Consider the following 15,837-nt stretch of genomic DNA (forward strand, 5'->3'; position numbering starts at 1 on the left):
CTTGAATAAAAATAGTTCATAATATACATGGTAAAACTCGCTAAGCAAAATTATATTAAGTTCAATGGTTTTCAGAATAAGACATTGGTAGAGCCTAGAATGAGGTTGTATCCAAAATATTTTACCACAGGGTCCAGCAAAAAAAAACTTCGATTTGGAGTGTGTTGTGTAAGTTAGGGTCAGTGGCGGTTCCAAGGGGCGGGGAGCTATGAATCCAAACAATGGGATGGAAAACTATTATTTTTCTTTGTATGTCATTTAAAATTGAAAAGTCTTAAAATCCTCCCTAAAATAAAAAAGAAATATTTTGTCAACATCAGCGTACTCAAACATAGCCGACATGAAAAACACATTATAAACAATACATTCAAACATTCATTTCTCCTAACAATGTAATGGAGGTTTTTGACCCAGTAAATAGTTTTCATCACTAAGAGTAAAAGTTGCCCTTTTTGGTACGCAATTGTGTTTTACAAACGAGGTGTAGCCGAGCTTGGAAATACGATTATGTATCAAAAAGACACTTTCACTTCGTGGGATGAACAACTATTTTCATCATACTGTGGAAATAACCTTATAATTGTTACAAAATTAGACCACATAATTTGAGGTTATAAAAAGTTGTCATCCATGTTTACATTTCTGTTGTTAACAAACACAGCTTAAAATATGATGTGATTAGCAGCGTTTTTCATAATGTACTTAACATATTTTGAGGTTAGCGAACCGAAAAAATTACCATATGTTTTTTTTTTTGTTCCCTATTTGAAGTTACTCGAAAACAATGATTTTGCTAATGATTAAGAGGACTAAAAATGGCTGTTTTCCATGATGAAAACACTTTTACAGTAGGATGACAAGTCTACTTTCACTAATGAAAGTGAATGGTTTCTACTACTTCCTGAGAAACTTATCCCAAAGTAAACTACAAAACATAGCAAGGAAATAAAACATAGTGAATTGTAAAGTAAACTTATCGACTGTATTTAATAGACAACACTTAGAAACAAGATTATCATTGACCCTTCCATCATATACATCATATCACATTGTGGTAAAAAATATAAACTTTTCTAAAAACTTAACAGTCTAACAACCTAAAGCAGCTGGAAGGTAGCTACGTGAAATAGGCTCTAAGAAAATATACTGCAATGTTGGACGTCTGCTTTGGAAATGGTAGAGAACCAAAACAAATGTCCAGTTGTAGACACACCTAAGAAAGCACTCATAATATGGAATGTTTGATTCAAAATACAATAAATAAATTGACCTAACTAAGTAAGAGCACCAACCATAATCACAATCAAAAATATTTAAATCTCAAACTCGAATTAATTAACAAAGCAATGGTAAATAAACAGCACAAAAAATAAAACTATTTACTAAGTTTCATTAGAAGAATCCTGTAAATATTAATCATCAACAATAAAACGCTATAATTTTACTAAACTTTTACTAAATGCAATACTTTTAAATACTCTCTGAAGTTATAAAGGATCTATTATTTTGATTCTAGGTTAGGGACACTGAAAACACTGCTAGGTTTATGATACAAAATTAAACTTAAGGTATTATTTTTTATTCTATTTTCTAAAGGTTTCTGCTACAAAAAAGTACCTTAAGTAGTATAAATAATAAATTTAAAAATCTCACAATACTCACTTGAAATGTCAATTAAGAATGACAATTTTCATTTAAACTCAATACACAATTTTGTCCAAGTTCCAGACAATTTTTGAACGTTTATTACCACAATACTTAAGGCACAAACTTTGTTCGAAAAATTTGTAACCTTAATTATAAGTTATTTTATAAATCAACTTTAGAAATCCATATTTTTGTATATTACAAAACTATGATTCTATGAGAACAAAAATAATTTGTTTGAAACTATACATACATTATTTATACCACCCTATGAGCTACATGTATATTGCTAAAGTTGATTATTTTATTATTTTCATAAATTAGTTAAGTCTTTACGTCATTAATGTCAATGTGTAAAAGAAATTCAACATGATGCCCACTCGGCTCATATATTTAAATTGCATTAATTTATAAACAGTTTTTAAACTCACTTAACACCGTTCCAACTTTTAACAACCGATTTGTCATCTGAGGTAAAATTTATAAAATATAATGTAAATAAAATACAGTACTAATTGAGGTAAAAATTATCATATGATTTGTGTAAGTCTAGCGGTTTAGAATTTTGGATCTATCGGTGCAAGAGATGTAGGTTATTTTACAAGAACTCATAAAACTTTAATGTGTTTAAATTACTTCCGCAGGACTCGTAGAGTGTAGTTGTAACAAAATTAATTTGGTCATACTAAAGTACATAATATTGTAGTACAGAATTATGTGCACATTTTAAAAGCAAAAACAATTTTGAACAAGTAAAATAACTAGCACCAGCACAAACTTGGTAGCTCACTTTTGTTGTCAATCAAATAAAATACTTCAATGTTTAGACAATACCTAACTTTATCCAAAAAATATTACAAATTGATCGAAACATTATTTACATGATACATCAACATAAAGTAAAGACGATCTCGATAAAACAATGACAGATAAATTACAACACAATATTTAATATTCAAATGGTAAATTCCAACAATAAAATAAATTCATAGTCAACAATAACATCAATAATGACTTGTAGAGTCCCATTATCTGATAAATTAAATGGTAAATAGATTTTCGAATAACAATATAGTATATTATGTACAATAGAAATCAATCAATTAAAAATGCCCTAAGAAGCTCTAAAATCCCGTTTGTACAATATACATTTATACAGAAGTTTACAATTACAATGTTCCGAGGAGTTACCGTGGAGGCATCGGCTCTAAGAAGTCTTGTTCTATGTCGGTCTCTAGCTCTGCGAGGGACAGGGGAGTGAAGTGTCCGCTGCTCATGACGGTGAAGAACGGATGAAGGTCGCTGAGAGCTCGTATAGAACTACCCGGAGGTAGCAGTGGAGACGGCAGCTTCTCTGGTGCACCTCCAAACTGTCACAGACATTGGGATGTAGAACACTGCTATAGAACTCCAAAACTTCACTCAACTCACTGAAACTCACTGAACTCCATAGATTATTCAGTGATTTTGTTGTTTCTATCCAACCCATTGACCTTGAAATATATTTTTATTTCTCTATTAATTATTTCTTTTATCCTACATGTATTTCAACTTGATATGTCCATATTTAACCAAAATAAAAGAAACATAAAATTCTTTAGTTGTGCTTTAAATGTATGAAATATTTAACATTTTTCATTTCAATATTGTAATTCACGCTCATGTTAGTTGTACCACGTTACTTGTAGCTTTAAGGATAGCCCAAAACTTTTTGTCTATTTATAATTCAACAACAAAATGAGACTATGAGGATATTAGTTGTAATTGCAGATTATACCTTGACATCCATTAGCCTTGCTATTCTTGTGACGTGAGGTACAAAATCTGCATTGACTTGAGACGAAGATGTGCTACACTTTGGGCTGACAAACGCCCACCGGTACCTGGAAAAGGTTTAGACTTAAGCATGTTACTTAATAACCTAATACATTAGTATATTACGTTACTAGTCCTGAAAATAAGTGTTTACTGTGATCGTTCTGACTCGACTTCGTCTCGCACGGGATTACCATACGAGTCCGGTAAACACATTTTGGACAAGTTACGTACGATAGTTTACGCCATACCACTAAATCTGTACAAATCCTTAAATATTACCACCAACTAAAAGAACTAAAAATCACTACTCATAACTAGAGGTTATGTTTTTGTTTATAACCACTCATTGCCAAATACAATGTAAAATACAATACAATGTAAATGTACAAATACAATATAATGAGCTGGTTGGTGTCCGGTAAAAACTCATTACAGTACAGTAGTAAGTAATGAAACCCCATTTGATTAAGCTGGCAGCAAACACCTGTTTTTTGGACTAAATCCTTGCGTGGGAAGTTCGTTAAAACAGTGTAGAGTGGCGTAAAAGTTTTTAGCTCACTGAGGGCTCTGCCCCTTGGGCTCCTAAGGATAGGCTTTAAAAGAAGGAGAATAAACCTTTTTCAATTAACATTTTTCAGCCATTGAGCTGTTTTATATGTATAAAAACTTAACCTACATCTGATGAAATAATTTTTGGTTAAACAAAGATAACAAAATCAAGATTGTTATGTTTCTGAGAACTACGAACACTTACATCTGGAACTGTGGCAATGTGTCTGCGGGCAGATGTACGGCCAGATACAACAGTTTGGCCGCGGCCAGTTGCAGCTGTAGCCAATGGGGATGTCCGTTAGCGTGGAGACCGTTGTTGCTGTTCACTACCCATGACAAGTCCAGCGCAGACAACAGACGGATGTGCGAACTGCAAACAACAACCAATCAATTCACACTTGCAGCTCACAGCAAAGTTGAGAGTTACATGCTAAACGTCGTATTTTGTTATTTTACTAACTTTTATAACATGAGTGATGTTCAACCTAAACAATATGTTTTGTGTCAATAGCCAATTTTGCACAACGAATCAAAACCATCGGCAATAAATGGTTCTAAAATTAGTATCTGGAAAATATTATTAGATAACATTTACTATTCCATCCCACAGACTCCTCAAGTATTGGATTTGTTGTTTTATAAAGTGATTTAACTATCTTATAAATTAAGATGTGATAAGCTACTAGTTATACTAGTAGGTAAGTTACAGTAATACTGTATTGTCCTATTATTTTATTTTATCAAATAGTTGGAGGGGAATGCTTGACAAATTATAAATATCAGAATGAGTTAAATACACCTGAGTCCCCCAAATCTGAAACTCTGCTGTGGAATAAAGAACACTTATGTTTAAATTAAAACAAATCTATGTGTTCTAGTTCTAAAATACTACAATGTGTCTACAAGTGAATTTGGTATGGAAGAATATATTACAGTAGCATGAGGATTCGTTAACAAATTCTATCGGTTCTCTTTTAAGGCCGTCGTGTGAAGAATAGGATCACAGGTTATCATCACCACTGTTGCATCAGTTACGATAGATAATCATGAATGTCCGTGATCACAGAAGACAATGACAGCGTCTCCACAAGAATTATGACAATGTTTCCGAGATGGTGGGAGACGATCATGATGTTGTCACAATTGATGGCCAATTAAAGTCACAAAATTACATTTTCTTATTTTTTAGCAATTTCCTATATTAACAGCTAATCCAAAGAGTGGTCAGTCCCGTTTACATCCAATCAGCAAGAATCTGGTGTATATATTTATTTAGTCTAGCTGATTAGTGATGTGTCAAATCCGAATCTCAAATCTCAAAACCATCAAAACTTAGGAAAAGTTTCGGTTTCGAGATTCGATCACCAAGTTTCGAGATCCAAAAGTTTCAAAATTGAAGATTTTGGCAGTTTTATTTTTGAAACTGCTGACATTTTTTTGTGCCATTGTTATTGTTTTTAACACTGTTTCCAAACAAGCTGGTAGCAACAGAGCAAACATCACCATTAACAGTAATGAAACAAGTGAATTTTATCCTGAACTTCAAAAGGTATCTTAAATACTATAACTGGTACAATTCAGTTTCACAACAACTGTGTATTTTTTGTAACTTTGACCTTTGTAACCAGCTTAGTAAAAAAGTTTCGCGTTTAGGTTTTGAGATTCGAAATTTCTGGTCTTGACCATCACTACAGCTGATATTACATATTTCAATCCGTTTGAGCAAGCTTTGGCTTAAAGTATTTTTGCATACTGTTATCCATTGCCATCCATTTAAATACACAGCTAAGATTGTTACTTTATTCTAATTTGAAACTAAATCAAATACCTGTTGTTTCTCCTGGCACCGCCACCGCATCAGAAGCAAAAACAAACAAACAAAACCCAGGTTAGCCAAGCACACACAGTAAAACATACAAACAGTAAATTATACTTATATTATACATTGCAGCTCCTAACTTCAGAAATTAGTTTTGATGAATTTAAATTGAGTAAGTAATCATTTGTGACTTAAAGTTTTGTGAAATCAAGTTGTGCTAGCCAAACAAAGAACGGGAGAGCATGAGGCATCCCTAAAAGCACAGTTTAAATTTTAAGTTAAAATTAGTTGCAGCGTCACCATAGGTTCAATGCTACAAACTGAAATTCGATTCAGACTTGAATTGTAGGTCTAAAGGAGCAATTAAGAAAAATGTATCGTTTAGATTTTATAACAGTCGTGGAACTGGAAAACCAAACTTTCAGAAGAAAAGTTGCAACACATAATAATAGTCTATTGACCTTATTTTCAAAAACAAACCAGACATTGTTTGCCAACTCAATGACCAAACCTTTTATTAATCTAAAACAAACTGTACAAATAAAGTAGCCAATTGAAAGGCAAAAAATAAATTTATCTAAGAAGTTTTAAGGGGGATGACACACATTGTAATTTTTGGTCAAGTTTTATTTTCGTCAAGATAGTCAAGATAATGATCGATATTTTAACTCAGTTTTGATTTGCTCTGATTAGCTTAGGTTCATTTTGGATTTTAATTCATAAAAACTAAAAACTGAGTGACGGCACATTGAAAAAGAATGGAAAAATGATTGTTTAGGATAACATTTTTCTATAAAAACAAGCAACTGACTTTTGAAAACCCCAGAAAAGTTTTTCCAAACCTTAAATTGTAACTATTTTCTGTAAACAATGGCACTAACGGGCAGGTGGCAAACACAAAAATTTTCTGGAGAGTGCCATCACAATGAAGCAAACATTTTTTTTTCACTTTTAAAATATGTGGCACCGTTCATATCTCGTAAGTTACTGTAGGTTTAAGTTTTGTTTTTTAACCAATCTTCACACTAGCTAATGCGGTTGGTGTTGCTCCAATCGTTTTATATGAATGCTCAAATATGATGTTTAAAACTTTTTACTACACACGGAACTGACAATAACTCACCACAGCTTCCTAGCAGTCACTGAACAAGAATATCACTCCATAGTCGATGGAACTTTAAGGTAGAAACAAATTAATGAGGTGTTATTTCCAAGAGGTCTAAATGTCAAATTAACATACAATATTTATATCGGAGTAAAAAATATTGCTCATAATCTCTCTTGGTTAACAAATTCATTTTCAACCTTATGGCAAAAATGTAAAATCCAGTTTTACATAATTCCTTTTTTATTTTACAAGCATATGAGTTTCAAACAAAATGTTCAATGCAAGCAAATCACACATTGTCAAATTCGTAAAACAAAACTGGAAAATGAACAAACCTGAACTCTTCGGTGTCGGTGGACAGATCGTGTTCCATATGAAGCATAACTTGCACCACCTCCGAGACGATGATGGGCCACAGAGAGGTTACATGGTGAGGTGACATTCTCAACAACAACACACGGAAACAGAGGAACACCTGGGACTGAACACCTGGCACCACCTGTGGCAGACGTAGACTCTCCGCAAGTCTCTCTGTAACAGACAATGAGACAATGATGATAAACTAAGAAGATTCTTCAGCAAATGAGCGACTTGCCACTTAACGCTGTCTTTCTTATTTGATAGATGGACAAGATTGCACTTTTAGTCCTCCCCGATTTACAGGACGCAATTTTTCTTCCTATACAGCAAAGAAACTATAGACATCATCATTACGTGCCTTGGCGGCTCAATTGTTAATATCTCCTGCGATCATGGAGGCATAATCTTTGTCACTCGCAATTGCAAATTGCTGACATTAGGAACAAATCCAGCGCCCAGCAAAATTTTGAATCAAATTTCATCCCGTCCAAAGATCAGAAATATATTTTTTTCAAGTTTCCCGAAATTTCAGGTCTTGTCCATTCCTAAGGACATAAAAACCCATTCACCATTCTTAAAAATCAAAACCTAACCTCTTTTATGATTTTTTTGTATGAACTTTGACAAAGAAGATGCATGAATGAAAATTCCCAAACTACCCATTGGATTAGGGTAAAGACGTACCTTGTATGTCAGGCGTGTGTTTGTGGAACTGGTCTTTCTCACTACACAGAATGACGAAGGCGAGTCGCTTCAGCAGCTGAGCTCTCTGCTCGTACTCTTGCTCTCGGGAAGAGAACAGACTCAACGAGTTACCTTGGCTCATCGATACCCTGCCTAACAGAACAAGAGTGTTAAAACAGAGCAATGTTTTAAGAGATGATAAAAGATTTTAACTTTGTAACTCACCAATTTGATCTCTGAATAATAAAATCCACAAACTCACATCCTATTCTTGCAGTAACGGCACTTAATGTTCAAGCAATTTTTGTAATTCATCTCAGCTGAAGTCTCAAAAGACACTGATAAGAAAGAAAAGTTTTCAGGATCGTATGTAGGAGGAATGAGGGAAAGGCTCCAAACAGCACTGAGATTCACACCACTAGACGCTAGTGGTATTCATTTAATCAAATAACAATTCATTGTTTAAATTACTTAATAAAATAACAAAAGCACCGATAGAGGAAAAGGCCTCTTGTGTGCATGTGCGCTCGCAACTCTAATTGACACGATTCATACCAACTATTGAGATTCACCATATTAAGGTTTGACTGTTTTTTAACAGAGGGCCAGGCTTACAAGTGACCATGGGTTTATTGTGCACAGGTTTGACTGTGATGTAGACTTACTCATGAGGTCGCGGAAGGTCGCTGTGTCCTGACTCATCAGGTTGTCCACGATGGTGCGCCAGTATGCCAGAGTCCGTGTCTCCATCTGGAACAGCGCCGGATCTAGCAGCAGATCCATCACATCCTTGCGCCAAGCCTTGCGAGTGTACTGGAACCCTGACAGGCTAGCCACCAGCTGAGAACATGCATAGAAACTGGCCGCATTCCTCTGCCTGCAACATATAGGTAGATTAAATTAAGATCCAAAAATTAGAATCTTTATTAATAAGAGGTTTTATTAAATTGGCTACTTAATAGTTTAGAGTACAAATTCATGGTGCACTGAGAAGGATAAGTCATTTTAGGGTATATAGCCCAATGAGAAATAGCATCTCATCTGGGTCTTGTAACAATCTCGCTTGGAATTTAACCAGCGACATTCAGATTTATAAGCACTATAACCACTCGGTTACCCAGACAATTGATATATCATCAAAGAGTCTATAAGGAAATATATCTACTTGGGTGTATATTGATTCTAAAACCATGCCATGTTATCACACTTAAACAAACTTTTTCAGGGATCAGCCAAAAAATATCTCATGGTTTAGACTACTGTTACGCAGAGGTTTCTTGTGTGGTACATAGTGTACTTCTATATTTGACAAGTACAAGTATTACGACAGGATTGTTTTGGCTGGTGGGGCTGCATTCTTTCAAGGCCCATTGGCAACTGCGTAAAGTCTTGAGACATAAGAAAAAGGAGAAGATTATTTTGTTAGTGTAATATATTAAAAACTAAATCGCTAAAAAATAACAGCACTCAAGAAATGTGTGTGGAATTAAAACCTTTGTTCTTGATACTCAGTACTTCATTTAGGTATTAATCAATAATTGAAGAAAAATAACCTTTTTAGAAATGATTCATTCTTTTGGTTGGAGAATGGGTTAGTTAGGTAAAAATATGAAACATAATCCATCAATAATAACATCCACTTAATATACATACGTGTGGTTTTTAAGGTAAGGTGTGACGTTGTACATGAGTGCGGTAAGCAGTGCTACCACCCTCTCCTTCTCCTGGCTGCCGTACGTAACATCTAGCAATGGTGCCAACATTTGCGCCAACACGGTTAGAGCGGTCACACTGTATTGGGCCACTGATGTTGTGCCCGGACTGTCTGTAAAACATTTAATAATTAATACTCTGATTACACAAATCAAATCATCAAACATTTAAAAGTAGCATTAAAGTTATTAAAGTATTGAAAGTTGATCAGTAAAAAAATGGAATATTCCGTCTAGTTTTCATTGCTATGATCGAATTAGAAATACTCAAACATCCCGATTTGTCTAAAGCCACAAAACAACCTATTTTTTGGCCGTGTTTAGTGTGAATATAAACGTTAGTAATGTAATCTTTCATAAATGAATGCAATGTTATAGATTAGTTTTTGGAGAAAAAAAATCACTTCATTAAGAATAAATTAAGGAGGAAGGAGAGTGGATACACCCCTAAGATTATCCAAAAAAAGAGTTCCAGGAAGTTTTGTAACTACTCCTGAAGAAGTCCACTTGTAGGGGGGAAATATCAAATTATTTGTATTGTGAACTTTGGGTGTTCTTTCAACTACCTAGAAACTCTTTTTTGGTAAGTTAGTCGTGCAAACATTCCTTCTTTTGTGATTAAATTACAAATTGTACAGTTTCAAACAAAGAAGTTATTTAAATACATAGTGGATTGTTTAATTTATTTAAAATAAATGATCACTACATTTCAAGATACAAGGGTTGTTTTTAAAGGCTGTTTGTGCCTACAGTTTCTTAGTTTTTGTGTATACCGCAACGAGACTCCTTACCGCTTACTGGCATCATTTATGAACAGAACGGCGCCATTTGCAGCTCTGTAGGTGACAAATACGCTTTTGATGTGTGTGAATTTTTTTAAAATCATTCAATCCCCCTGCATGCGAGATAAAATCAGTGATATGTTTTTCAACCACAAGAGACATATCAGATGCCGTCATTCATCACCAGCACTGAAGGTTGTGGCCCTATTGCAATGAGTGAGGGTTAAGTGTGGAAATGGGTTAAGGGAGTGTAAAAAGGCCATGAAGACCTTTTTCCTTTGTAGTTTTCTGTGAGAAGTCTGGGTACCCACCAAAACACAATTCTAAAATGAGCTTTTTCGCTTCCATTTTAAAACTCCTTAACTTGTTTCTGAACTTAACCCTCTATCATTGCATTAGGGCCATAAAATGTAGTCATCTATAGATAAAAATGTCTGCAGCTGATATATTTTTTGCAGTCATAAAACAAATAACTGACCTTATCTCACATGCGGCAGAGAATATTAAATAATTTAAAAAAATTTCTAGACACACAGCAAAATGTACTGTCAGCTACAGAGCTGCAAATAGCGCCGGTCTGTTCACAAATGATTCTAGTAAGTGGAGGGGAGACTCGCTGCGTTGTACATGCGAACTCAGAAGCTATACGCAAACTGCTCTTACTTATAAACTACCCTCGTATTTATGTATTTATTTTATAATCGAAACAATTTGGTATAACACAGCAACACTTTTCACTTTGTAATGAACAAGTTTAAGTTTTTTTACAATGGATTTTATAAAAAAATGGATAATAATCTAATCTAGCAATTCAACAAAACTATACAGGGTGATTTGTACTCAGTGTGACAAAATTTTTTTGGCGTAAGTACAAAGTAAATGAAGTGTGATGATGCATATCAAATGTTCCAAGTCTCAAAATTAGCGTCCCAAAAAATTATTTTATGTTTTTCAAAAATAACCATGTTTTTAAACTTAATACAGCGATTTCTCAATTACCTGTATATGGATTTGAGTAGATAATGTCATTTTCGTGTTCTACATAAAATTTGAACAAGAATAATAGAAAATGACGGAGGATCAGTCGTATAAACTCCATTGTAAATAGATTCAAAGATAAAAATTCAGATGTTTGATAAAGATTTTAAAAAACAATGGTCTATTGCATTTTTCACACCCTGTATACAAGAAAGTGTCGGAATATGTTAAAAACTGCGCCATTTTATAAGCTTTCCAACGATATGCTACACTATTGAGGTTTATGTCTGCTTATGTACGCTTTAATGGTTTGAAGACTGCAAAGCATGGTGTATTTAACATTTAAAACATAGAAAGTCGGCATGTATTAAGCAAAAGTTGTATTTTTGATTCAGCTTGAACAGTAAAAACAGTAAAAAGTTCCCTGTTTTCTGGTATTCAAACCACTCTTACAAACAAAAAAATATCTAAACCTCAATAACGTAGGTTATGGTTGGAAAGCTTATAAAATGGCGCAGTTTTTAACATATTCCGACACTTTCTTGTATACAGGGTGTGAAAAATGCAATAGACCATTGTTTTTTTAACTTTTTATCAAACATTTTAATTTTTATCTTTGAATCTATTTACAATGGAGTTTTTACAACTGATCCTCTGTCATTTTGTATTATTCTTGTTCAAAATTTTATGTAGAACACGAAAATGACATTATCTACTCAAATCCATATACAGGTAATTGAGAAATCGCTGTATTAAGTTTAAAAGCATGGTTATTTTTGAAAAACATAAAATAATTTTTCGGGATGCTAATTTTGAGACTTGGAACATTTGATATGCATCATCACACTTCATTTACTTTGTACTTACATCAAAAAAATTTTGTCACACTGAGTACAAATCACCCTGTATTAGGATTTTAGTATTAAATGTAAAGTAAAGTAAAGATGGATTTTGAAAATTAATAAAGACAAATTTGTGAACAAGCTTAAGTAAAACACCAAAATGATTGTAAAAATAATTTTAAAAACAACATGCATGATCATTTTTTTTCGATAGCTTACGTTGAAACCGTTATAAAATACACATATAACAAATTCACAAATGAATGAATGAATGAAAATATGGAAATGGTGTCTCAAAATTCAAAACCAATTATTACTATTTTTTTTTATTCCAGCACAAATTTTGAGTAGGCTAGATGAAATTAAAATAGGACATTCAAATCAAACTTACACATTTTAACAGATAAATTCATCAAGGAAAGATTATAAAAAATATAGGAACTGATCAAATACATTATAAATCATAAAGACCATTACCACAAATAATTATAAAACATATAATAATAAATGTTTTTAGGAAATAAATCAGAGATTTACATTAGTTAGATGAATGAGAAATAGAAGGATTACATTTAAGAGAATGGTTTTGGTAGAGAAGAAGCTAATATCTTAAGTTTAAAAATCATTCACAAAAATGTGAACAAAATCTTTTTTGACAAAGTTAAAAAGTGAATACAGAATTGATTCAATTAATTCAAATGAAGGGCTAACAAATAAATACACAAAATATTATTTAAATAGCAGCTTTTTCTCTACATAATAGATTGTTACATAAAAATCTGAGACAATATGAAATTTAATTTGTAATCGTACATAAACCTGTTAAAACATAAGCATTAGTAGAAGCCAGCCCTTTGATATAAAAAATAAACCTAGACCCTGTTGAAATGGGAAAAATTTTTTTCACAAATATTGGGATTCTTATAAATACACACCACAAGAAAAAAACAAAAACAAATTCCTTCCTTTTTATATAAAATATTTGTCAATACTATATGAGATCCTTCACATATTACATTTTAAATCCATTGACATGACAGCAAAACTTGAATTTTATATAATGCAAAATCCCTTCCAGAAACTAACAAGAAAAATACTCCAACAAGTAATGAAGTTTTGAAAAGAAGGAAACAATGTAACTTAATCATTTTAGTAACAAAGCCTGTCTTTATAATAACACAAAACCAACCTACAAAAATATAAACAACCTATATTTATCAGTTATAAAGTTACCTCAAATATAAATGGCATCCTTTCTCCACCTGACTTTTAACATATCCTTGGTATTTTCTGTTCCAAAGACTTAGTAGACAGAATTGAACCTAAATAACTTACCTCCGTTTACGGTATGATTGGATTCATATAAATACAATAAGGTAAACTAGTACATGTCTACAGAGTTTAACATTGCTAATATAATTTAAAACAAGTTTGGGCCGATGAAATGCTAACCAATCAAAAGCAATATAAAACGGGATTTCTATTTGGTGTGTCTAAAGCACTGCTAATCACGTGTTATATTTGCTACAACTATTCCCATTTATCTACATCTAACATGATGAGGTGAGGGGGACAGAACACCTGGGGGGGGGGGATGAATCGTGCACAGCAAGCCCCCATGCCACATAGCACATGTAATGGGAGGGAGGTGGTGGTGCACCAAAAATTATAAAAAAAACCTTTACAAATTGTTCACATGGGCCGTAAATGCAGTAAAATTTCTTTTAAAAATTAAACACAGCACTTTTATGAGGGTAAATGGTCATACTGCTATTGCAATCACGGCAACAACATTATTACCCATAAGCACGTCGACATCATGATCGTCTGCAATGGCAGAAACATCTGTGATTTACCCTTTTCGATCACCTCAACTATGATCATCTCATGCGATTGTGTTCTTCTTATTTCATGACGAGCTTAATAAAGAACCAACAGAATGCCTTAAATTCAAAGTATTGGATATTGGCAGTTATTAAACATTTCTCAGACTGTAAAAAATGCACGTTGGATTTTAAGACTTTTCAAGGGTCATTGAAATTCACCTACACTACAATTCTTGGTTCCCGGTCAACTGGATATCTTGGTTAGTGTTTCAGAATACATAGTTTTTTTTAGTTTAAATCCCGTAACCTTTTTACCTCAAGGGATGGGTCAGATAATCCGGACATTTGGACTAGATGGCTTTGGGTGGACATTGGGACTCTGGTGTAGGTGATAAAACATTTAAATACAACTCAGTGGGATACTATTTTCAACAAAGATTTGTATTTACAGAACTACTAGACTAGAAATAAGCAAAAACCAAGATAACCAATACAGTGAGTCACCAATACAGTTTAGTGAGTCGGTGGCTCAGTCGGTAGCGTCGCGGACTTCGGGCCCAAGGCAGCGATGTCGTGGGTTCGGATCCTGGTCACTGCCGATAACATTTTATCAGTACAGTTCACCTTTGTACTGTACCGGCTCACTCCTTGCTTTGCTGTAAACGATCCACGCACGGGCGCTTAGTCTATGTGGACGGGCAAATGCAAGGTTAAAAGAGGCCGCCAACCTCTTTTTTAAAAAAAAAAAAAAAAAAAAAAAAAAACAGTACAGTCCCACAAACTCTGTATTATGTGAACCAAAAAGGTCCTGCATTTAAGGGTTACGAGGAAAAGGGGTCAAAAATTTAAACTGAGAAAGTAACATAGTATATTTTCCTCATATTTCTCTGAAAAACATTGGCAATTAAAATTTAAGTTTAAACTTTTAAAGAAAATAAATGACTTACCTTTTCCCAACAAATTCATGGTTATGGTATTGACTGGTTTAAGGCTAACGCTCCGGTTGTTTGATATTTATGACTCATGTCCTGATCTTAATAATAAAACTGTCCGCAAGTAGCACTAGATTCCAATGGCAAAAGCAATTTGTAACTATTTTATTAACGAATTTGTAGTTTGACCCTAGGGTTGCTTGCAGGGCCGTAAATAACACATGTAGAGTGTTTTGTGAAACTTGTATCTAAATGCAAACATTCACCGAGAAATTGAAACTGCTTTGTTATTGAGGGTAAACTTTGGAAGACTTCAATGTATAACTAATTTTTTTCCCATGCCTCTCCTAATAATACAGGTTTGAAAATGTAATAAGAAATCACATTGTTTTGTTGTTGTCAAGATTTAAAAATTATACTCCTATGCACTTTCAGAGTTTTTGGTTATTTTATTTGATTTTACCGAGTTAGACAGAGTCAATTCGGGGGAAAAAACAGTAACAAAAAAGATATTTTAAGAGAACCCAAATATATTATAATTTAAAAAAAGTAGTTATAATTTGAAATGTTATAGTAAAAGAGGTTATTTCAGGATATGTATAGTTTTTCAGGTAGCTCCAACTATATAAACAACTATTATGAGGTTATTTCACTATGATTGAGAGGGGGACGATGAAATAAATGTACATGTATATAGAAAATGATAATGACTACAACTTTAATTCTGTGAAGATAAATTTGGTAAATACAAAAACATGAAAAAAAAACATCTATGAG

General features: G+C 33.3%; 1 protein-coding gene across 2 annotated transcripts in view; it reads right to left on the reverse strand.

The window, feature by feature from the left end:
• Positions 1 to 960: 960 nt before the first annotated feature.
• LOC128989578 (protein dopey-1 homolog) overlaps positions 961 to 15,837 on the reverse strand; it is a 92,795-nt gene continuing 77,918 nt past the window's right edge. For both annotated transcript variants that reach the window (XM_054411500.1, XM_054411493.1), the window contains 8 exons: positions 9,642 to 9,813; positions 8,654 to 8,865; positions 7,989 to 8,141; positions 7,280 to 7,475; positions 5,846 to 5,857; positions 4,220 to 4,387; positions 3,425 to 3,530; positions 961 to 3,017 (listed from right to left, as the gene is read on the reverse strand). In XM_054411500.1, coding sequence (XP_054267475.1) covers positions 2,835 to 3,017; positions 3,425 to 3,530; positions 4,220 to 4,387; positions 5,846 to 5,857; positions 7,280 to 7,475; positions 7,989 to 8,141; positions 8,654 to 8,865; positions 9,642 to 9,813 — 1,202 coding nt within the window. In that variant the 3' untranslated portion in view covers positions 961 to 2,834. The remainder of the gene's footprint in view (positions 3,018 to 3,424; positions 3,531 to 4,219; positions 4,388 to 5,845; positions 5,858 to 7,279; positions 7,476 to 7,988; positions 8,142 to 8,653; positions 8,866 to 9,641; positions 9,814 to 15,837) is intronic.

Source organism: Macrosteles quadrilineatus, unplaced genomic scaffold, assembly GCF_028750875.1.
Source record: "Macrosteles quadrilineatus isolate MER2022 unplaced genomic scaffold, UCM_ALF_1.0 Scaffold_1__1_contigs__length_201487025, whole genome shotgun sequence".
Taxonomy (NCBI): Eukaryota; Metazoa; Arthropoda; class Insecta; order Hemiptera; family Cicadellidae; genus Macrosteles; species Macrosteles quadrilineatus.